The sequence below is a fragment of the Octopus bimaculoides genome, chromosome 16, assembly GCF_046866305.1.
Source record: "Octopus bimaculoides isolate indiv1 chromosome 16, ASM4686630v1, whole genome shotgun sequence".
Classification (NCBI taxonomy): domain Eukaryota; kingdom Metazoa; phylum Mollusca; class Cephalopoda; order Octopoda; family Octopodidae; genus Octopus; species Octopus bimaculoides.
Window position 1 is genome coordinate 58,260,189 of NC_142943.1, and position 22,939 is coordinate 58,283,127.

General features: G+C 38.4%; 1 protein-coding gene across 2 annotated transcripts in view; it reads right to left on the reverse strand.

Annotated features, from left to right (window-relative positions):
- Nucleotides 1–4,938: 4,938 nt before the first annotated feature.
- The window catches only part of LOC106879380 (carnosine synthase 1), a 26,589-nt gene continuing 8,588 nt past the window's right edge, over nt 4,939–22,939 (reverse strand). For both annotated transcript variants that reach the window (XM_089364811.1, XM_089364812.1), the window contains exons 2-9: nt 21,508–21,626; nt 19,628–20,006; nt 16,601–16,977; nt 15,624–15,792; nt 13,258–13,322; nt 12,192–12,420; nt 10,280–10,542; nt 4,939–8,965 (exon numbers count right to left, since the gene is read on the reverse strand). In XM_089364811.1, the coding sequence (XP_089220937.1) occupies nt 7,730–8,965; nt 10,280–10,542; nt 12,192–12,420; nt 13,258–13,322; nt 15,624–15,792; nt 16,601–16,977; nt 19,628–20,006; nt 21,508–21,603 (2,814 nt within the window). In that variant the 5' untranslated portion in view covers nt 21,604–21,626 and the 3' untranslated portion in view covers nt 4,939–7,729. The remainder of the gene's footprint in view (nt 8,966–10,279; nt 10,543–12,191; nt 12,421–13,257; nt 13,323–15,623; nt 15,793–16,600; nt 16,978–19,627; nt 20,007–21,507; nt 21,627–22,939) is intronic.

Sequence of the window (22,939 nt, forward strand, 5' to 3'; positions counted from 1 at the left end):
TCGGTAATGACTGACCATGGGATTGCACCTAGAAAGTTACCCTTCCAGGGACAAGTCCGGGCAAGGTTGTTTATGGAAAACCAGCAGTCACCCATGCATACCGGTCTCCCTTCTCCATGCCACCAGTGTTATCCAAAGGGAAAGGCAAAGGCTGATACAGCTTGGCACCAGTGACGTCGCAACTCATTTCTACAGCTAAGTGAACTGGAGCAACGTGGAATAAAGTGTCTTGCTCAAAAACATAACACGCAGCCTGGTCCGGGATTCGAACTCACAACCTCACGATCGTAAGCTCAACGCTCTAACCACTGAGCCATGCGCCTTCCCAACGCTAGCTATAGTGATATAGATATACACATATGTATATATATATATATATATATATATATATATATATATATATATATATATATATATATATATATATATATATATATATATATATATATATATATATATATATATATATATATATATATATATATATATATATATATATATATATATATATATATATATATGTATGTATATATATATATATAGGTAAGTGGTAGGTTTGCCTCGATCCTTCAGGGTTACAACGGCTATCTAGTCCAACGAAAATGCTTTTTCTTGTATTTGTTGCTCCATTCTCCAAGTAAATATATATATATATATATATATATATACCACCGCCCTCTCTCCTCCCCCACACCAATCCCCTAACCGTACCCCCTTCCCACTCCGTTTCCACCCTGTCACCCTACCCCTTTGTCGGAGGATCCTACGGGGCCTTCCGTCGCCTCCAGCTCGATCCCACTACCCACCCCTATCCGCTTTCAAACGCGCCCGCAACCTACGCGATCTACTGGTCCGCAGTACCTTCTCCTCTTCCTCCCCACCCCCACCTGGCTCCTTCCCGTGCTCCAGATCCCGCTGTCACACCTGCCCCTTCGTCACCAACACTACCTCTGTCACAGGATCGAACCTACAAGCTCATCACATTCCACACAGTTTCACCTGCACCTCCTCCAACCTTATTTACTGCATCAAATGCACCCTATGCAACCAACTCTACGTGGGGCAGACGGGCCGCCGGCTGGCCGACCGTTTCACCGAACACCTAAGGGACGTTCGACTAGGTTCGGACTCCCCCGTCGCCCGTCACTTCCACTTGGCCAACCACTCTCCCTCTAACATCTCCGTTTTTGGCCTCGCCCTGCACCATGGGTCCACTCCCTCGCGACTCCACTTGGAGCAACGCTATATTTTTAACCTTAATTCTTCTTTCCCCTTCGGACTCAACGCAGCCCCCTCCTCCTTATGACTCTCCCCTTTACGTCTATACAACCCTTTTTTTATTTTTTATTTTTATTTTTTACCCCCCCCCCCTCGTCTCCTTTACATTATATCCATTATTCTCTTGTTATTACACTCACTACATTTTTCCACTTTTTATCTCACCCCTACCTACACGCACACATACCCACATACAAAAAATACACGCACCCATACACACACATGTAAGCACACCTATCCCCAACACACCACACACACACAACACATATGCATGCACTCACACGCTCAGACTCGCCCACACACCTATACAAAAGCACATACACACGCACACTTGCGCATACACACACACGCTAACAATCACGCAAACATACACACACACACACACACACACCCAAGCATACACACCCTTGCACACATAACCCACATATACCCCCATTCACAAATACCTCCCACACACCTGACAACCCATACATACCCCCATTCACACATACCTCCCATACACCTACACACACACCTCCCACACACCTTACATATATACCGCCCACATACATGCGCGCCCTCACACACACATATAGACGAACGCACATATACACACACACACCCATATATACGCGCACGCCTACATACACAGCTTCATACACATGCACACACATACACACAGGAGTGCACACAAAATAACACACATACCTGGCACACATCCTTACGCTCTGACATACGCACGCACACACATAAACACACCTCTCACATACACAAAACCACACACACACACACATACACAACACACATACACATATACACACATGCACACACGCACACACACCTCTCACATATACAATACTCACTCACATACATAACACACACGCACGCACGAAAACATACACAATATACACATACACGCACGCACAAAAAATATACACACACGCACACGGAAACACACATACAGACACACATAAACACACACACACCCGTACCTAATACTCACAATCCCACACACACACACACATCCACACACATACACACACACGCACACACCCACATGCACACACACTTCTCACCAACACTACACACTCACACAAACACGCATACAATCACACACACATGGGCATAAACAACACACGCACATACAATAGCAAACGCACGCACACACACGTACACAGCAACGCACATATACACAACATACACATACACACAAACACACACGCACGTTCAAAAAACATACACATACACACACGCGCACATACAAAATACACACACACACGTACACGTACCCAACACCTACAACCCCACACAAACACGAACACACACATACTAAAAAAACCGCCTGTTGACCTCCTACCTAACACTGTCTATAAGCATCCACTAACCATTGCTGCTACTAATTCCTTCCACTACGTCATACACACACACACACACACAAACACACTAACAGATAAACCACCAAACCATACACACACACACACACACATACATACGCACACACACGTTCTGTTATCAGACACACACTCGCAGACTCTCGCGCACGCACAGATATTCTTCTCCCTTTTTCACTCTCCTGTCTTAGAAAGAACTTTTCCCCTACCACCTCCTCTTCCGGTCTTTTCACAATGTAACCTCGTGGGCATCGGTACCATTTTCCTCTTTCTCCGTTCTTCCATTCTCCGAACTTTCCATCTTTCCGACGAAGGGCTACGCCCGAAACATCATACACTCTCTCTTTCCTTTCCCGAGCGTCCAATAACACTATCCGTATCACGTCCTCACTTTGTTGTTTTTTGTTATTGTTTTTTTGAACTTATATATATATATATATATATATATATATATATATACTGGGTGTCCCAAAATTAAGGCGACTGAAGTTTCGGGCTTCGATAACTATCAATAAATGGGATAAGATATGAAAATTATATATCATTATAAAAGCTTAGTGTATCTTCTTTTTGTTTCAGACTAAATAAATTCAGATTTATTAATTAGATAATGGCTATAGACCGAAATACAATCATAACCATCTACAAAGGAGGCGAAGGTAATACAGCTATAACAAAAAAAGCTTAAAATTAACCTAACAACAGTCTGGAAAATTGTCAAAAAATTTCAAGAGACTGGTTTCACCACTGATTGAAGTGTGCAGACCCTACAGCTTGTCAAAAGTACCAGAGAAAAGATACGACGAAATCTTCGTCATTCTGTCAGAAAACTTTCTGCCAAACATCGATGTATCGAGTGTTGAAGAAGGAGCTTAATATCCACCCCTGCAAGATGACCGTCGTCATGAGCTCACGCAAGTTTAAAAAGCCATTAGACTGGAGAGAAGTCTTATTCTGCGTCAGATTGCTGAACTCACGCTGCCCAGTTTGGTGTTCATTGATGAAAAGAAATTTGACATCGAACTACTAGAATGACAGACTTTGGAGTGTATCTAGCTCTGTCGAGGGTAGCCTCGTAAATCGACGTCAAAATTCACGGTCAGTCACGGTTTGGGTGGCTGTGATAGCTATTGGAAGGTCACCTCTCGTTTTTGTGTCCTTGTAACACCCAGCGACACATTAGCGACCTTGTGGAAGCTGAATTGCTTCCATGGACGAATGAGCACCTTCAATATATATGAAACAGGCTTCTTTCAGTTTCCGTCCACCAAATCCACTCAAAAGGCTTTGGTCGAGTAGGAGCTATAGTCGAAAATACTTACTCAAGCGAACTTCTTGCCACTCAGAAATATCCAAATGTATGTACATACACACATGTACACACACGCATACACATGCACACACGCATGCATATATATACACACGTATCGACTGAGTTTGCATATCTTTTCGACGATATGTGTTGCAGTTAGTCACTCAATAGAACTGTAGTAACGCCGTGCGCATGCGTAGTCTCACGCATGCGTGGAATTCAACATCCAAGCTTTCCCGCTTCATTCTGTCTCTTTCTTACTGGCCAGCGATTGAGCATGGACGTGTCTAGCTCGTTCCATCTTTCGAACTTACGCTAGACAGCTCACATCAACATACCAACAACCATGTTCTCACACACAGAAGGCGCCTCAACAAACAAGATTAAAGCTGTATATTTTCCACCATAAATAAATATTGTTGAGTTGGTAGTTTGGAGTTCTGCGTTTCATTCAATTCCTAATTTAATATAGGAAAGTCAGGTGTACATCTAATGATGTATAACCCACTTTCCTATAGAACTATCTACTCATTGCATGATAGGATAAGCAAGCATGAAGATATTTCGGAAGCATTCGTAAAATTAACAGAATCCACAAGCGAATTCATTGTAACAAGATACGTGTGCAGTGTTTCGGAGGAAGAAGTGAGGAAATGACAGAGTTTTCCTTTGCTTGCTTTTAGACACAAGGCCTGTTCTTAGACTGTACGTGGGATATCATCATTTGGAAGTGTGTCAACCATTCGGCCTTTTATATAAGTGAGTGTGTGAATGAGTGACTGACTGACTAACGGACTGATTCTGTGTGTGTGTGTGTGTGAGAGAGAGTGAGTGAGTGAGTTAGAGAGTGAATGAGAGAGAGAGAGAGAGAGAGAGAGAGAGAGAGAGAGAGAGAGAGAGAGAGAGAGAGAAAGTCAGTATAATCAGACAGAACTTTTCCCCATGGAAAACGCATAAATGAATAAAGTTAAGCTGAAGTTGATATAGTAAATGGTTTTATTATCCAAAATAATATAAAAATATATACGTAATAGTTGCAAAACAGATAAATTCTTCAGTTTATATCTCATTTAAAAAAATATATAATCTTTAAAAAAAAAAAAAAACTACTTCTTTTATCGATTCTTTATTTATTCGTTTGTCCCATTTTTGAAGACATGTAAACACATCCTACTGTTTCATTTTAATTTCTACAGGAAACTGCCGTCGCGATGTCTTGGGCTAGTTTCTTGTTTTCTCTCTGTTGTTTACAAATGGGAATAAACATTCTATCATTATTACTTCTCCACTGTATTAATCGATTGAAGAGTTCCTTTACATGTTATGGGTTGAAAGCGGATTGTTCGGGCGTGGCACATCCCTTTACGGGTTATTAAAAATGGCAGGTAAGTGAAACAATGTGCTTCAGCCTGAAACCAAATATGTCTCGCATATTCGAAGTATACCATCAAGTTAGGGACATTGCATTGTGCATTCAAATCTTACTGAAGCCGAATTTGTTTTTCATCTTTCCTAGGGTTAGTAAAATCAAGGATTCAAAGTTTGGCACAAGACTAGCACATTTAAAAAAAGGGGGAAATCAATAAAGTTGACCCGAAAGGATAAAAGGCAAACTCGACTTCAGCAGAATTTGAACTCAAAAACGTAAAGAGTCGGAAGAAATTCCACTCAAAGCTAACGATTCTGTCAGTTCGATTGGTAAAAAATAATGGCTCCGAATACATTGGAATTGTTTGTATATAATTTTACTATATTCTACGAAAATTGCCCTTGTACTTAATCGAAATGAAATTATTTTCATTTATAGGAATTGCGTTGCTGAAGAATTTGTGTCTGCTACCAGCTAATGACTTTTAATATTCATCAATTCGGTCTACCTTCAAATATTCTTAAAGCATGCAAGTCAAAGAAAAGTTTATAGGTATTTTTTAAGAATTCGAGAAGCGACATCCATCTGGTAAAATAGAGGATTCGATTCAGTGACATATAGAATTCACTTTCATATTTCTACATCTTGCGTTCAAATCTCAGACTAAATCTAACTTCGCCTTTTTTTTTTTTTTTTTGCGACTTTCGGTGACCATACATAAAGTATTAATAATATACAATGTAACCTAACAAATCTGGAAATTCACTTAGTTAAATTAGAAAATACCAGACTAACAACATTAATAATTTTCACTCGCCCTCTCTCCAAAACAACCTTAATTAATTTTTTTTTCCCTTTTTTTTTTTCTTTTTTGTACTCGCTGTCATACATTGTCGTTAATACATATTTTCCCTCCAAAAGTTCAGAAATATAAACTAGAATCCCATGAATCATGCTGCTAATGTTTATTTTTACTGTTTAAATGTACTACATGTACTATTAATGAATTTTCTTTCTGAATAAGAAAAACTTGTCATCTAAATATGGAATATTCCCAAAGCCAGCATGTGTTGGTTTCAAAGGATTCCAAATCATTAGACATCTGTGCATTTTGAAACAGTCACAAGAGTATCGGATAAAACATCTCTTGGTATTTAACTATCTCATCACTGCACATTCTGCGTTCAAATCTCGACGAGGTCGACTTAACCTTTGGTACAATCGCAAAGCGATAAAATAAGTACCAGTAATATACTAGGGTCACTATAATTAACTATTCCCCTTCCATAAAATGTGTATCCACAAGAGCGGGTTAAGTTCATTTATCTACATTAAATATTGACTTTGGGCCCAATTGGCAGACAAATTAATGCAATTGTGTATTAATAGAGAACGTTGCCGTGCAAATAATGTTGTCTTTTGTGTGAGCGACACACTTTCATTTTATTATTAGAATTGCTTGACATCGTGCTGTCTCTAAAATCTGTGGCAATTAGGTCGCCTTTATGTGGCCACAAAACCTACATGCTAGAAATAGCAGTGTCAAATTTCCTTCAAACCACTCCCAACTACAGCGCTTCCTCTACGACGGAATGTTGGGAACCTACAAAAATAGAGATGGGAGGTGGGGGTCTGCCGTCCAAAATGTATAATTTCTCAGCTATATATAACACTCAGTTATTTCAACTTATCACTTGAGAGATTACATTGGGAGAAAGAGTTTGTTGTTGATTAATAAAATCATTGTATTGAGTAAATAGGCCAGGGGTTGGTGAAAAAAAACTCATTTATAAAAAAAAAAGAGTTCGTTTATATATAAAAAAGGGATATACTGTCCTACACTCTCTCTCTCTCTCTCTCTCTCTCTCTCTCTCTCTCTCTCTCTCTCTCTCTCTCTCTCTCTCTCTCTCTCTCTCTCTCTCTCTCTCTCTCTCTCTCTCTCTCTCTCTCTCCTGTAATCAGGGGTATACTTTCTTTTTATTTTATCTTTAAAAAATCCCAAACGAGTCGAAAAGCCACTCAGTGTTAGAAAACGCTGTGAGTTTCGAGTCTAGTGAGATGGCTCAAAGTGATCTAGAAGTAAGAAAGAAAGTTTGTACGAGCACTTCCTGTAGTAGTTACGATAGAATAGAAACGATTAAGACTGACGATGTCACGTCACTGTGACAGGGGATCAATCAAATTACAGACTCCCTTCTGAACCCGGTCGAGGAGATCCATGTGACAAGATGGATATAGAAAGGATGAGATCGCCATGGCTTGGATCAATGCTGACTAGGGGCTAAAAAACAACCACTCCCTTTGGAAAAGAAATTAAAGATGTATCAACTTTCCATATCTACCCAATACATATATACAGACACACACACTTAAAAAAAATAATAACTCCCAGACTTTACCCTACTCTTGTGTCTTATTTGGAATGAATTCAAGGAATTGTTCAACATTGTACGAATCGGTTTTAATACCAAGTTCCTCTGAGAGTTTTATCAACGACTTTTTAGCAGTTATTGGATCGGGTTCAATTACAGCTATACTTGAAAAAGGTTCTTCTTCTTTATCTTCTGAAAGAGGCTTTTCAAGAAATTGATTGTATCGTATTTTCTTGGATTCGTGTTTGGCTAGAATTAAATTCATATTTTGCTTGTCTTTGAAAATATGAGCATGCTCTGAAACCAAACACATAATCCCCGCTAAACACGTTTGACTATATTTACATTTTACATGTGGTTCGATACCCAGAGATATTAATAAGGCACAAAACATAATATCAACGCCATAACAGAACTTGATCCAATCTCTGAGATAGATGCCGCCCATTCGAGCATTAATCTCACAAAGTTTTGGTCCCGTCACTGACATAATCATTTCCACGTTAAAAACACCGCTTTCTAAACCGATTTCAAGACAACATTGGTAAGCAGCAACGATCAGTTGGTTTTGCTTTTCATCTGAAAGAATTGAAGGCAAAAGAGCTGCCGTTTCTGTGAAATTTGGTAACCTGGTTGGACCGTTATCCGACACAAAAGCTGCAATTAATTTACGCTTATATATTATGATATCCACATCATGTTCCGTGCCTTGTAAGTAATCCATCAATATAAAAGATCGACCTAGACATAAACCAACACCAGACATTTCTAAGTCCGATAACTGCTGATAATACTGTTGGCACTCTTCTTCGTTTTGTACAAGTTTGACCCCAACTGCACTCGAGCCATATTCCAATTTTAATACCAACGGTAAGGAAGGCTTGTTGTTTTGGAAGATTTTGGAGATATCTGACTGTGTGTTAATTTCATAAACGTTTGAAGAGTACAAAAACGTACGTGGCCAATGAGGAATATCTCCCTTTCGCTTCTGTAGCCATTTAAAAGTAAGGTATTTGTTTTTTGCAATGGTGCATGCTTTATAATTTGATCCTGCTAGGTTCAAAATTTCGCATATCGCTGCTGCAAGACGAATATTTTCATCCCAGAAAGTAATACAGCCGTCAATTGTTATACCTCTAGCTTGAAGCTTGGCAATAATTTCAGTGGCATTTTTATATGTCCGTTTCAAGTCAGTCAAATCATGTGGTATGAAAGTGATATCTTGACTCAAGTTTTGAGGTTTCTCTGTATTTACCAACACAATCTGTGGAATAAATTAACAAAAATTTTTAATATTTTGGGAAAATATAAAATACATGGAAATATAAGAATACAATTATCGTTGCTGTCATAAATCTAGTAGTTCTATGATCAACGAGGTTCCAACTGTTGACATCCCGTAATATTAAGGGCGTTTGGGACTTATGTTATCTAAGGTCTTCGCTTGCTGTCATTTTTGCCATCTTCTTCTTCGTTGTTGATATTGTTTTGGATGGTAGGATATAATTTTAGAGATTTTTTGGCTGTTATTTCAAATCTCGATCAGCTTTGTAGAATATTCTTCATAGTCCTTAGGCATAGAGTAAAAGAGTTTGGGGAAAATTCTCCTTACTTATACTGACTATAAAGTCATTAAGAACATCAATCAGTCACTTTTTCATTAGGTTAACGCGCAGTTTATCGTCGTGAAAAAGTGAAAGTAAATTGTTCTTAAAGAATGAAAGTATGGTAAGATAGAAACTGGAAGTGACAACAGTGACATCCGTAATTTCATGTAAACACTGTATATGACATAACCAATGTATCCGATAGATAAACGTACATATATTTAATATTACATGAAAAACGTACATATATTTAATATTACATGAAAAACGTACATATATTTAATATTACATGAAAAACGTACATATATTTAATATAAGATGAAAACAAAAATCACGTTTGCAGGAAAGCATAAAAGTCATTGATGCATGAAATGAAATTCGCGATTAGTTTTTCACGATCTTTAAATCTGTTTTGCCACTCATGCTAACGGAGATATGATAGCAATAAAACATTGCTAGTCCCATATTGTTGCCTAAGCCTTTTGTTGACGAGCACCCATCGCCCTTCTATAGATGTATAGATGTATGTATGCTATCAATCTCGTGAGTATAGAAGTTACTGAGGCCCACATAAAAAGCCCAACCGTAGGTTACCGAACGCGTTCTATAAAATTTTGGTAAATCCCTATTGTCACTTCTGATGTCTAATGCAATTTATTTTCTCCGTTTTATAATAGTAAACTGCTTATTAACCTTTCGTTCATTACAGATTCGGTTATTTTGTTTATATGTAGCGTACCACTTATATTAGAAGCCACGAAATTATAATGCAAGGGGTCTAAATCAGGAGTGAATAACACAAATAACTCAAAGCTCGTCGGTTCCCACGAGGCCACTCGCCTTCACCCATTTCTGACAATAAAAGATCTGAATTGAATTGAATATTGAAATGACAGATTGCTTGACAGATATGCCAAGCCAACCATTATAAAAACAGCAAACAAGCTAGGAAATATACTGCAAATATTCACCTTAATTCCGTAGTCTCTGGTATCCTTCAAAGTAAACCGTTTTCCGTACGATCCATCACCGACGAAAAGCACAGTTTTACCTTTCACCAGAAAACGTTCGGATCTTGAAATCATGGTATTCACCAGTTCTTTGGCAGCTTCTCCAATTTTATCTTTGTTGATGAATTCGTTAATTTGGCAGTTTATCATGCAATCGTGTCCATTTACTTCAATTAACACGGGTTCGAATTTTGACTGATTTTTCCGCACTAAAAAGTCAAGTCCTGAAATTTAGAGTAGTTTTATAGGTCATATAAATCAAGGTCATATAGGTCATATGTATTCAAGTATTTTCTTATTTAATTCTATTTTCGGATTCATCTACCATAACTCAAAAGAGATTGTGAATACCGTGTTAAAAGCTTAAACTTAGATTTAAATGCTAAGTTTAACTTTTTGTATTCTTTTCTAAAACGATCCTTCTTACCAATTACTTTCAACGTTTCTCATTAGTTATTTCTAAATATTTATAGCCACCTGTATCTACACGTTTTATTATTTAGGCCTACTCACCTCATAAACACATCCCATTTCCCTCAAATACTCGTTTGTTTCTTTTACTAAGTCTTCAATCACAAATTCCATCGTAATTTATTCGTTAAATTCATGCACTGTTTCCACTAAGGAATTTTAGCTGATCTTCATTTCTTAATGAAGAGTTAGTTTTATAAAATGTTGAAGCAGGTGAGTGGAGCAGTGAAATCTGTAAAGCGTCAGACAAAAAACCTTGTCGCATGTAGCTATCAGCTACGCCCTTATACCCTGAGCTCAGATCACGTAAATATCAATTTTATTTTTCATCCTTTGAGTACATAATAGACATTCCCCAAATTAATAATAATTTACATCTATTTAAAAAAACGATATAGGCGAGTGTATCGGTGGAGGGGAATTGACAAAATTTTCTTCGACTCTTTATTATGAATGAACCTTTATGCTTTGAGTTCAAACCACAAGCACTAACTTATCCTTGGAGGCGCAATGGCCCGGTGGTTTGGGCAGCGGACTCGCGGTCGGAGGATCGCGGTTTCGATTCCCAGACCGTGCGTTGTGAGTGTTTATTGAGCGAAAACACCTAAGCTCCACGAGGCTCCGGCAGGGGTGATGGTGACCCCTGTTGTGCTCTTACGCCCCAACTTTCTCTCACTCTTTCTTCCTGTTTCTTGAGTAACGCTACGATGGACTGGCGTCCCGTCCAGCTGGGGAAGGGGGACACATACGCCATAGAAACCGGGAAAGGCTTTGAAAGGGCGACGTTTATCGTTTAACTTATCCTTACATTTAGTTATATATATATGTATATATATATATATATATATATATACTTCTTTAGAAGTAATTGTCCCTTATGCTATCACCACTAGATAAGAAACAATAAAATCTGAGACAGTTAAAACTTTTGTCTAGAATCAATTACTAGCCTGATAGACTCGGCTATGTCAAGATGGATTTATGTATTCTTCCTCCCACTTGGATTTTTATGTATTCTCTCTCCCACTCGGATTTGAAATGTTGCCACATTTATAATATGTCTTTTCTACTGTAATTTTCTGCATTTTCGTGCAGCTGAAGATTGCTCTTCATATCGCATTTAATGTAATGCGAGCATTACTTAAATAAATTGGAGTAGCATGAAACGTGCGTACTGCAATCACCTTTGAAATCCGTGTTGCTTATTTTTTTATATATATATATATATATATATAAAGGGAAGAAATTTCATGCCTCATTCACTATTACAATGCGGTTACAATGACAGGATACGAAACTATCAATCACTCTCTTAGCCTGCTGCATTTTCTATTCGGCTTCAAATGGAAAATTTTTTGACAAAATAAAATTCTACAAAGAGTCTACAATGTTTTATACTTACCAATTATATCTGTCTGAGCACCAATTCCACCGCGTTCATCTTCGTTAAGTGAATAGTCAAAGGACATGATAGCTTTCAGAGTTCGTTCGGACATGCTGATTAACTTGTTCTTGATGTCTTTTATATTTTCTTCTGAGACATGCCAAGTTTTGAGAGATGATTCCAATGACTGTGGGACAGTGTTGTCTCCGTTGATTGGCTTACTCGACTTGCCAACGCCACAGACAATCTGAAAACAATTGGAAGGTTTAATTTACGAAGAAAAAGGGAGGGAGAAGTGTCAGTGGTGGTTAGAGTAGGGGTTTGTATCTTACCTCCAACCACCACCATTACGGGTTTGCACGATCAGATCAGTGATAATTTGATCGTGCACTTTTGTTGTTGGAAGTACTCCAGCTAGGACCAACCCACGCATGAACATATATACAAGAACGTATAATCACACATGCACACCACATATGCACACGTAAATACATACATACATATACGTGTGTGTGTGTGTGTAGGTAGGTAGGTAGGTACACTTACCTACCTATCTGGCATACATACTTATATATATACAAAAATACATACATACACAGACGTGCACAAACGTACACATACCAACAAAGAGAAACAAGCACATATACACAAATGCACAAACTCACACACACATATTATATACGTGTGTGTGTGTGTGTGTGTGTGTGTGTGTGTGTGTGTGTGTGTGTGTGTGTATACATACACACACTCAGACGTAAATAAACACATCAGATGTATACTCCCTAATATACATTTTCTTTAAACAAATGATAGTGTGTGATTTGAGTAAGTCTTAGTTTCCATCTCTAGCAGGCCAAGTCACCATGTAGAGGTTCCCTTGTTAGATATTATTGGTTAGCGAGATTAGTAAAAAATAGAATAGATAAAAATAAGAAAACTGTTTATTAGCTTGTTAGATCCCCTTGTTTTAATGTTTTGTGGACAACTTGTTTTACATATATGAGGATTCATCAGGTATAGATATTTATATGGATCGGATATTGTTGTGATGTGTTGCAAATGGTACAAAGTCAAACAAACTAACCTTTGACGTGTGTGGAAGGTCATCTGATGTCCGACACACTGTTGTTCTGACACGAAAGTTGTAATCTGTTTCAGAATAAAAAAAAGAATTAAAAATAAACAAAATGAAATAATACTATTGACTTGGGTGGTGGGGAGGGAAATAATCGAAGATATTGATTTATAACACAGGCAGAAGGCCACAGATTTATGGTGAGTTGGAGAATAATCGACAATTTGATTATTAACATACGCACAGGGTCAGAAATTTGGAGGAAGTAGACAGTCGGTAATAATGACTCGAGTACTTATTTTATCGACTCCCGGAAGAATCACGTCCAGTAAGAGACTCGACAACAATTAACGTCGACAACAATTAACTGGTTGGTCTATTCCAGAAGACTTTTGGTCTAGAGCCTAGGGATGACTTCCAGAAATCCATGTCCTGGCAATGCTACCAGGCGCATTGCCAGTTCAGGATAACCTCAACAGAAACGGTAGTACCATCAGCTGGACCTGCCTGAGATGTGTGTTGAATGAAGACAACGTCTGCGCATGCTCGTACAGTGCTCGTGCATTTCTAGCTTCTCGAGTTATGCCCAACAGCCTCTATCACGTGTAGGACGGTTCCAGCTATTGGTTAATTTCATTATTATTATTATTATAAGACGACAATTTGCCCGAATTATTAACCCACCGGACAACATGTTTAACGGCATTCCGTCTGTCTTTGCATTCAAAATACAAATTCTGCCCAGGTCGACTTTGCTTTTATCCTTTCGGGTTCAATGATACCAGTTGAGCACTGAGATCAATATAATCGACTAGTCCCCTTCAACAAAATTTCAGACCTTACGCAAAGAATTATTATCCTTATTATTATTATTATTATTATTGAGTGAGAGAGCAGTGCATGCCATCAAATTGACACTGGGATAAAATATACGAAGCCTGGTATACCCATCATGACTACCCATCTGATAAGGGTACACCAGGCACATGCATCGCAACCATATGTACGCAGCACGGTAAGATAAACAGGGCATGACCTTGCAAGTGAAGCCCAGTTGGAATTTTCTTCAGCTCGAGTAGCCCATCCCGCTCAAAAGGCCTCTGATTAAGGGTTGCTTAAAGATGTTTAACAAAACACCCATGTTGCCAGAGGTGAATTATCCAAACCCTCCAAAATTCCACTCAACACATGTCTACGATGCCCCTCCACTACTTCTGCTCGTGATCAGAGATGCACATATCGTCAGCCACTAACGAACATGCTGAACTGGTTATGGTCAAACAACTGACAAGCAAATCTGTGGTATTTAGCAAAATATTTGCTGTAGCCCATCTTTTATACCAAGACAAAAGAATGTACATGATAACACTTCCAATCAGTTAAGATCAGAAGCCATGAGAGCCACTGTCTGGTACAGTATCATTATTATCATTATTATTATTACTACTACTACTACTACTACTACTACTACTATTATTGTTATTATTATTATTATTATTATTATTATTATTATTCAGTAGTTTTATTTTTATAACGTGCTTTCACTTCACTACCGAGCGCAGCTCTGTGCGCCTTGGGTATGTGCTGTGGTTTGCTGTGGTGCTCTTATGTTTACTGTATTGAAAGTGTTTTGCGTAGAATGTGTGCAGTACCCAGTAGTGCAATTTTCTGTATGTTATATATATTTGTAAGTCCTGGTGTTTTTGTTATGTATTTGTCTGAATATTTTTTTATTATACCTAAGGCACCTACTATGATAGGAATTGTTTCTGTTTTTAGATTCCACATTCGAGTTATCTCTATTTCCAGGTCTTTGTATTTTATTATTATTATTATTATCATTATTATTATTTGGCGCCTGGCACCTAGAATGTTGTCTGGAGTTCACATTCCTCAACCAGTCGGGCAATGAGATCGGTGGATGTTCCACTTTAGAAATTTAGAGGGGATTAATGGCGGGAAAGTGCGACGACGTTCTCGGAGAGACTCTGGGTGCCGATGAGAACGACTGGCTAGTCTGTTCCGGGGGACTTCCCGGTCGGGGACTAACATGGATAATTTCCAGATGTTTGGCCTGGCAGTGCTACCAGAGGACTCTACCGGTTCGAGATAAACTCTACAGGCACGGATGTGCTGTCAGTCGAGCTTGTCCGGGCATTGTTGGCTTATGAGGTTATGTCGAATAGTTGCTGTCACATTGAATATTGTAGTCCTAGAAATGCGTTCTTCCTGGAACCAAAACGTGACGAGCATCACAAGTGGAAACACATTAATCATAGATCTGCCCAGTCCGGACGACGTGAGACAAGACATCGAACATAAACAACTGATGAGATTTTAATATAGATGATATTAGACAAAGGTATTGAGCTCACCTTCAGTGACAGGTAAGTTGTTAATGCATTCTTCTAAAATCACTGCATCACCTTCTTCTAGTCTATGGTAAACTGAAACTGCTGTTTCCACTAATTCTTCCACATTGGGTTCGTTGAAAGACACCAGTTTACTTCCAAACCATGAAGGACCGGAGGGTTTTATAACAAGCTGGAATGAGAAGAAATGGAGAGAAAAAAAGAATAACGTCTTAATATATTTTTACTTTTCATAAATTAAGTACCAGCCAAGAGTCAATTTCTGGGGGAAGGTACATAATTAATAATAATAATAATAATAATAATAATAGAAGAGAAAAAATGCTTTCTAATTGATGCATCAATACCAGCAGATGACAACGTCTCTCTAAAAGAAATGGAAAAACTTTCAAAATACAAAGACCTGGAAATAGAGGTAACTCGAATGTGGAATCTAAAAACAGAAACAATTCCTATAATAAAAAAATATTCAGACAAATACATAACAAAAACACCAGGACTTTGAACTCAGAATGAAAAGACGTGTGTGTGTGTGTGTGTGTGTGTGTGTGTGTGTGTGTGTGTGTGTGTGTGTGCGTAAATATCATCAATCCGTCGGTTCCGTGGAACAATCCGTTGTTCCAGTTGATCCGATCAACGGAACAGCCAACTTGTGAAATTAACGTACAGGTGGCTGAGTACTCCACAGACCCGCATATGCATAAGGTAGTTAACAGGGAGATTCAGCAGGACTCAGGATGTGACAAGACTGACACTTTGGATCGCAGGTACTATTCATTTTTGTTAGCTGAGTGAACTGGAGCAACGTGAAATAAAGTATCTTGCTCAAGGACAAAAATGCGCTGCCAGGAATCGAACTCACGACTTTATGATCGTTAACCGAATACCCTAACTACTAAGCCGCCAGTTAGCTTCAATACGAAGATATGCAAATAAACTTCTGAACGGCATGCATGTATGCTTCTAACGTTTACACTTACCTTACTGAAATTGTGGGTGGCTAAAAACGCTTCGATTTTATCCTTGAAGGTCAACTGCAGTTGTTTGTCGGAAATGTTTTCTGGTATGATTTGGACGGTGATCCGTAGCTCTCTCGTATCCAATACGACGTTAGAATGTTTTATAAATGCCAACGTGGTAGGATAAGGTACGCCAGCCTGGGCAGCCAATGTTCGAGTCAGCAGTTTGTTATCGGTATAATTCAACAGCTTCAATGAACTACTCATAGGACAGTCCAATTCTTGTTCAAGGATTTCGCCTTCCGTGTGTGCATTTCCAGTGCAGTTGGCCGTGAAGAAATTGACGAAGTACGTCACACGACGTGGCGGTTGATACATCTCTAGACAAGTGTGGCCTCCTGTTGGGATAGAAGAAGTGAAAATGCATGAGTGATGTTCTTTGCTAGGTATAGTCAAGCCTTTAGGAAGTTTTCTATGGCAATTAAGGGGCCCTGGAGTCCGATCCCACCAAGTGATTTTCTGCGTAACTGTTTTGCATCAGCACAAACCATCAGAGTAGACGGAAAATGGGTGGAAGCCCGTCAAATGAACTATGTTTATAAGTAATAAAGTCATGATATATATATATATATATATATATATATACATACATCTATATATATATGAGAATGAAGAGCACACACGTACATACACACTCGCGCGCTACGCACATGCACATAGATATAGATACATTCATACATACGCACATATATGTAGTTGTTGTAGGCATCCGTAGGTCTCTCGAGACCGTGGATTTACGCCCGAAGAAATCGTTCAGCTGCTGATGGTAGTGCAGCTTTCGTTGTGGCTGTACAGGCCCACATGGCAACCACGCATACAGAGACTGCATTTGAAGGAGCTCTCTGTCGGCGCTACTGATTTTTCCTTCCGTCGAGTGTGCTTTTCTTTGGTGGTGAGTTCCTGTTTTCCTTCCGCTCTCTTCATATATAATCTATCAGAGAGCTCATTCAACAAGAAGCAAATTTACGTTTAAAGCAGTAATATAAACGAATAAAATCATGTCATTCATATTAACTTAAATATCACTTTTCTCTTTTACTTGTTTCAGTCATTTGACTGCGGCCATGCTGGAACACCGCCTTTTTAGTCGAGCAAATCGACCCCAGGACTTATTCTTTTGAAGCTTAAGTACTTATTCTATCGATCTTTTTTGCCGAACCGCTAAGTTACGGGGATGTAAACACAACAGCATCTGTTGTCAAGCGATGTTGGGGGGGGGGGGACAAACACAGACACAAACATACACACACATACATATACATATATATATATATATATACACATATATACGACGGGCTTCTTTCAGTTTCCGTCTACCAAATCCAATCACAAGGCTTTGGTCGGCCCGAGGCTATAGCAGAAGACACTTGCCCAAGGTGCCACGCAGTGGGAATGAATCCGGAACCATGTGGTTGGTAGGCAAGCTACTTACCACACAGCCACTCCTGCGCCTATATATATTTTTTTTAATATATTTCCTCTGAGTATATACTTGTGTTTCTACTAATTGCAGCAATTACATAATTAGTGTGGAGATGCATTAGTGGACAACGAGAAAGCCTTGACAGTAAATTATTTCGTATTTATAAAACCGATTAACTATGGCGATTAACACCGAAAACAACTTCACGAAAAGAGCGTTAAGAATCGAAATTAGATATTAAAAATAAGTATATAAAAAATTAAAATTAACTTGCAGAAATGAGAATTATAGTCATGTTATTAATATTAGTTTCAAATTTTGACATAAGACCAGTAATTTCGGGATAGGGGCTAAGTCGATTACATCGACCCCAGAATTCAACTGATACTTATTTAATCAACCCTAAAGGATGAATGGCAAAGTCGACTCCGTCCGTATTTGAACTGAGAATATTAAGTCGGAAGAAATGCTGTTAAGCATTCTGCCAACTCATCGCCTTAATAATATGAATAATATTAGACACGATTATGCAAGGCGACGAGCTGACAGAATCATTAACACGCCGGACAAAATGCTTAGCAGCATTTCGTCCGTCTTTGCACTCTAAGTTCAAATTCCGCCGAGGTCGACTTTGCCTTTCATCCTTTCGGAGTCGATTAAAATAAGCACGAGTTGAGCACTGGAGGCGATACAATCGACTTATCCCCTCCCCCGAAATTACTGGCCTTGTGCCAGCATTTGAAATCATTATTAGAAATAGTCATAAGGTGGCGAGCTAGCAGAATCGTTAGCACGTCTTTGCGTTCTGAGTTCAAATTCCGTCGTGGTCGACTTTGCCTTTCATCTCTTCGGAGTGGATAAAAATAAGTACCAATTGAAAACTGGGGTCGATGTAATTGACTTACCCCTCCCCAAAATTATTGGCTTTGAATGACAAAACTTGAAACCAATATAAGAAATGATCATCTCAGGAATATAACGAAAATATCTTTTTATCGTAAAGTATCGTTGTAGGGAGCTCGACAGACATGAAATGAATTTATGTTCTAAGTAATAATATAACGGTTTCAAATTTTGGCACAAAGCCTGCAATTGTACGGATCGAAAATTAATCGATTACACTGATCCCACTGCTCAAATGGTACTTATTTTATTGACCTCGAAAGGAAGAAAGGCAAAGTTGACCTAGTCTCAATTTGTTCTCAGAATGCAAAGTGCTGGAAGAATGCCGCTAAGCATTTTGTTCGACGCGCTAGAGTTTCTGCAGACTCGCTACCTTCACAACAATAATGTAATGAAATGAAATTATGGTTGATACGAACGAACATTATAGAATAAAATTATGTAATACATATTAAGGTGAATATATACTTATATTAAATATATTTAAAGTATGTAATATGTACGAGAGACTAGCATCCTAGCCAAGTGGCAAGGTGCCTCACATTTTCTTGATCCTATAGAAACAGGAGTGAAATACCAACACAGCGGATAATACAGTTTCAATGGGGAGAGAATTAAGGAAATGAGATCAGAAATCTAGATTAGCAGATTAAACAACTTACCTTTATAGAAAGCTATGGCCTTGTTGATGTACAAAGAGAATTTGGAACTTTGTGTAGAAGATGGTTCCTTGCTAAGCCAGGAATCTGAAAGAACCAGTAGCATATTTCCAGGACATTGTTCTCCTCCTTCTAACAGAACACTCAAACATTCAACAGGAGATGATAAAATGGTGATTGAAACCTGTTCATGGGAGAAAGTCTTAACTTTGGATGTTCTGTCTTGCGTCTCCGGAAAACCGGTTTCGAATAATGAATGCTGCAATGCTTTGTAATATTGTCGAGGAATTTCTTCATTAATTCTTGATAGAATTCCAGGAACTTCCCAACATTCATAATTCCACAACGGACATGTATACTCATCAAAACCTTCTGCATCTTCCTGAAACAGGAATAGAATAAAAGAAAATAAATGGAAAATATAATGAATTTCTCTCATTTTCTAAACAAAACTAACCAACGAGCGAACCTATAATTGTTTCTCACCTGTTTTGATTTGTGGTACACTGAAAACAATAAAACTGCTGGCATACTTCGTTTGGAAAGTTAAAAAGAAAAACGACTTTGTTTTAAAGTAGGAAATTCAGAAAAAAAATTAAGAAAAACTATTGGTCATCTTATTTTATTAAACGTATTTGTATCGAAATTTTTCAAAATGATCAAGCATTAGTAAGGACTTTCTAAAGTCTTAAGGTATATCTTGAAGATTTCGTTATGCACTTAGATAACCCCTTGAGACCATCACCACTGCGCATCTTTCTATGCTGTGGTTCAACTTGCTAAATATAGTAACTTCGTCTTCCTCAAACCACAACCTACCACCTAAGAAAATATTGTAATCCTAGATGCAATATTTATTGAAAAAACAAAGGAACATGAGGACGGTCACATCTGGAAGGTCTTTCATCACAGGTCAAGTCGACCAGAATTCATGAGAGGTTACAAACCAGCAAACTTTCATACAAATTTTAGAAAAAGTCAATGTAACAATGTGGTGTCTGCACGTTTCTCAAGGGCACCAGCAAAGTTTATTTGCGTCAACCCGGAATCGAAACCGACCACATAGAGATAAAAAGATAGTCAGAGAGAGAGAGAGAGAGAGAGGCTGGGGGTAAGAGAATATGTAACAAAGACAGAAGAAGGACCGATTGACAAATGTTTCACGGTTAGCGATGATTGAGGTTGCATCAGTTTTTCCTTTTTGTTTTTTTTTTAACAATGGCCGATATGAAAACAAAGACACTAACAGGAGTGGCCAGGAAAAATATATTGCACCACTAAGAAGTAAGAGTTACTGTATAATTGGTAAATGACAGGCGGTGAGTCTGAATGGACCATTTGAAACTGTAAACATCAAGCAGTTGGTGGGACACAACCTAAGCATCCATCTCTTTAGTTTTCTTTTATATCTTTTACTTGTTTCAGTCACCGGGTTGTGGCCATGCTGGGGTACCGACTTGAATGATTTAATCAAACAAACCAATCCCAGTACATATTTGCGTGTCTGGTACTTATTACTTATTCTGTGGGTTAATTTTGTGAAACTTCTAAGTAACTGGGATATAAACAAACCAACACCAGTCGTCAAGCGGTGGGAGTGGGTTGACAGATACAAACACAAATACACACATACACCATATACACATATATGACGAGCTTCCGCACAGTTTCCGTCTAACAAATTCACTCATAGGTATTGGTCTGCCCGAGGCTACAGTAGAAGTTGGTAATCTTATAAATACAATCAACTAAAGCTTTCAATAGATAATCTGTACCACTAGATAATCTGTACCACGTGACACAAATAAAAGTGTTGATATAGATATTACAAACGTGTGTACCTGTGTGTTTGTGCTTATATGTGTGTGTGTGAAAATACTTACTTGAACTTCTTCGTAAATGTCTTCTTCAGTCACCCATCTTGTTGGAGTTTTCTTGGTATCAAGACTTTCATTTACAGAATTGGTAACAGCTTCCATCGTTTACTAACAAATAAGATATTCTGAAGAAAGAAAGAAAAATAATGATATTATCTGATTTAGTCATAAGGCCGGTAATTTTGAGATTAGGGAGTTAATGGATACCATCAGTCCCAATGCTTCCAAAGTACTTCATTTTATTGACACTGAAAAGATGAAAGCAAAGTTGACCGGAACAGGATTTGAACTCAAAAAGTAAATACCGCAAAACAATTTCCCACCCCTCTATCTTTAGTAACTGTTTCAGACTTAGGCTACAGGCTAGCAGTTTAGCGGGAAGGAAGTTATTTGACATCATCAGCCCCAATACGCCCATGGTACTTTATTTTATCGTTTTCGGTAGGATGAAAGGCAAGGTAAGCCTCGGCTTACTCAGAGCATAAAGACAGACGAAATACCACTAAGCCTTTCGCTCGACGTGCTAACGATTCTGCCAGTTCACCACCACCACCACCACCACCACAACAACAACAACAACAACAATGATAATGATAATAATAACAACAACAATAATAATTTTTAAAAATAATAATAATAATAATAATAATAATCCTTTCTACTATAAGCACAGGGCCTGAAATTTCGGAGGAGGGGATGAGCCGATTACATCGACCCCAGTGTTCAAGTGGTACTTATTTTATCCACCCAGAAAGGATGAACGGTAAAGTCGACCTAGATGGAATTTGAACTCAGAACGTGAAGACGGACGAAATACCGCTAAGCATTTTGCCCTGCGTGCTAACGTTTCTGCCAGCTCATCGACTTCGCTATAATAATAATAATAACAACAATAACAACAACAACAACAACAATAATAATAATAATAATAATAATAATAATCGATATAAACGTATCTGTCAAGACCTACCAAAAACTGAGCAAATATAAAGATCTTGAAATAGAAATTGGCAAAATGTGGAATCTGAAGACGAAAACAATACCTATTGTCATAGGTGCCCTGGGAATGACAGCGAAACGGGCTGATTACTACCTAGCTCAGATACCAGGAAACCCCAAAATGGCTGAAGTTCAAAAGATAGTGCTCATGGGAACTGCCCATATCCTACGTAAAATACTGTCTATGTGATCTCAAATTTTAAAAGAAACGCATAATTTTCTTATGGTTTCTTAAACATTCACTAGAACAAAATTGTACAAATCCAAATATATGGTACCCTAGGCATAACACCTACATGAACTTCTAACTTGTTGTCTCTTGAGGTCTCTGGGTGAGACTTGGATCCAACTTGTACAAATGCAAAACAAAAGTCAAACATAAAATAATAATCCTTTCTACTGGAGGCGCAAGGCCTCAAATTTGGGGGAAGGGATTAAG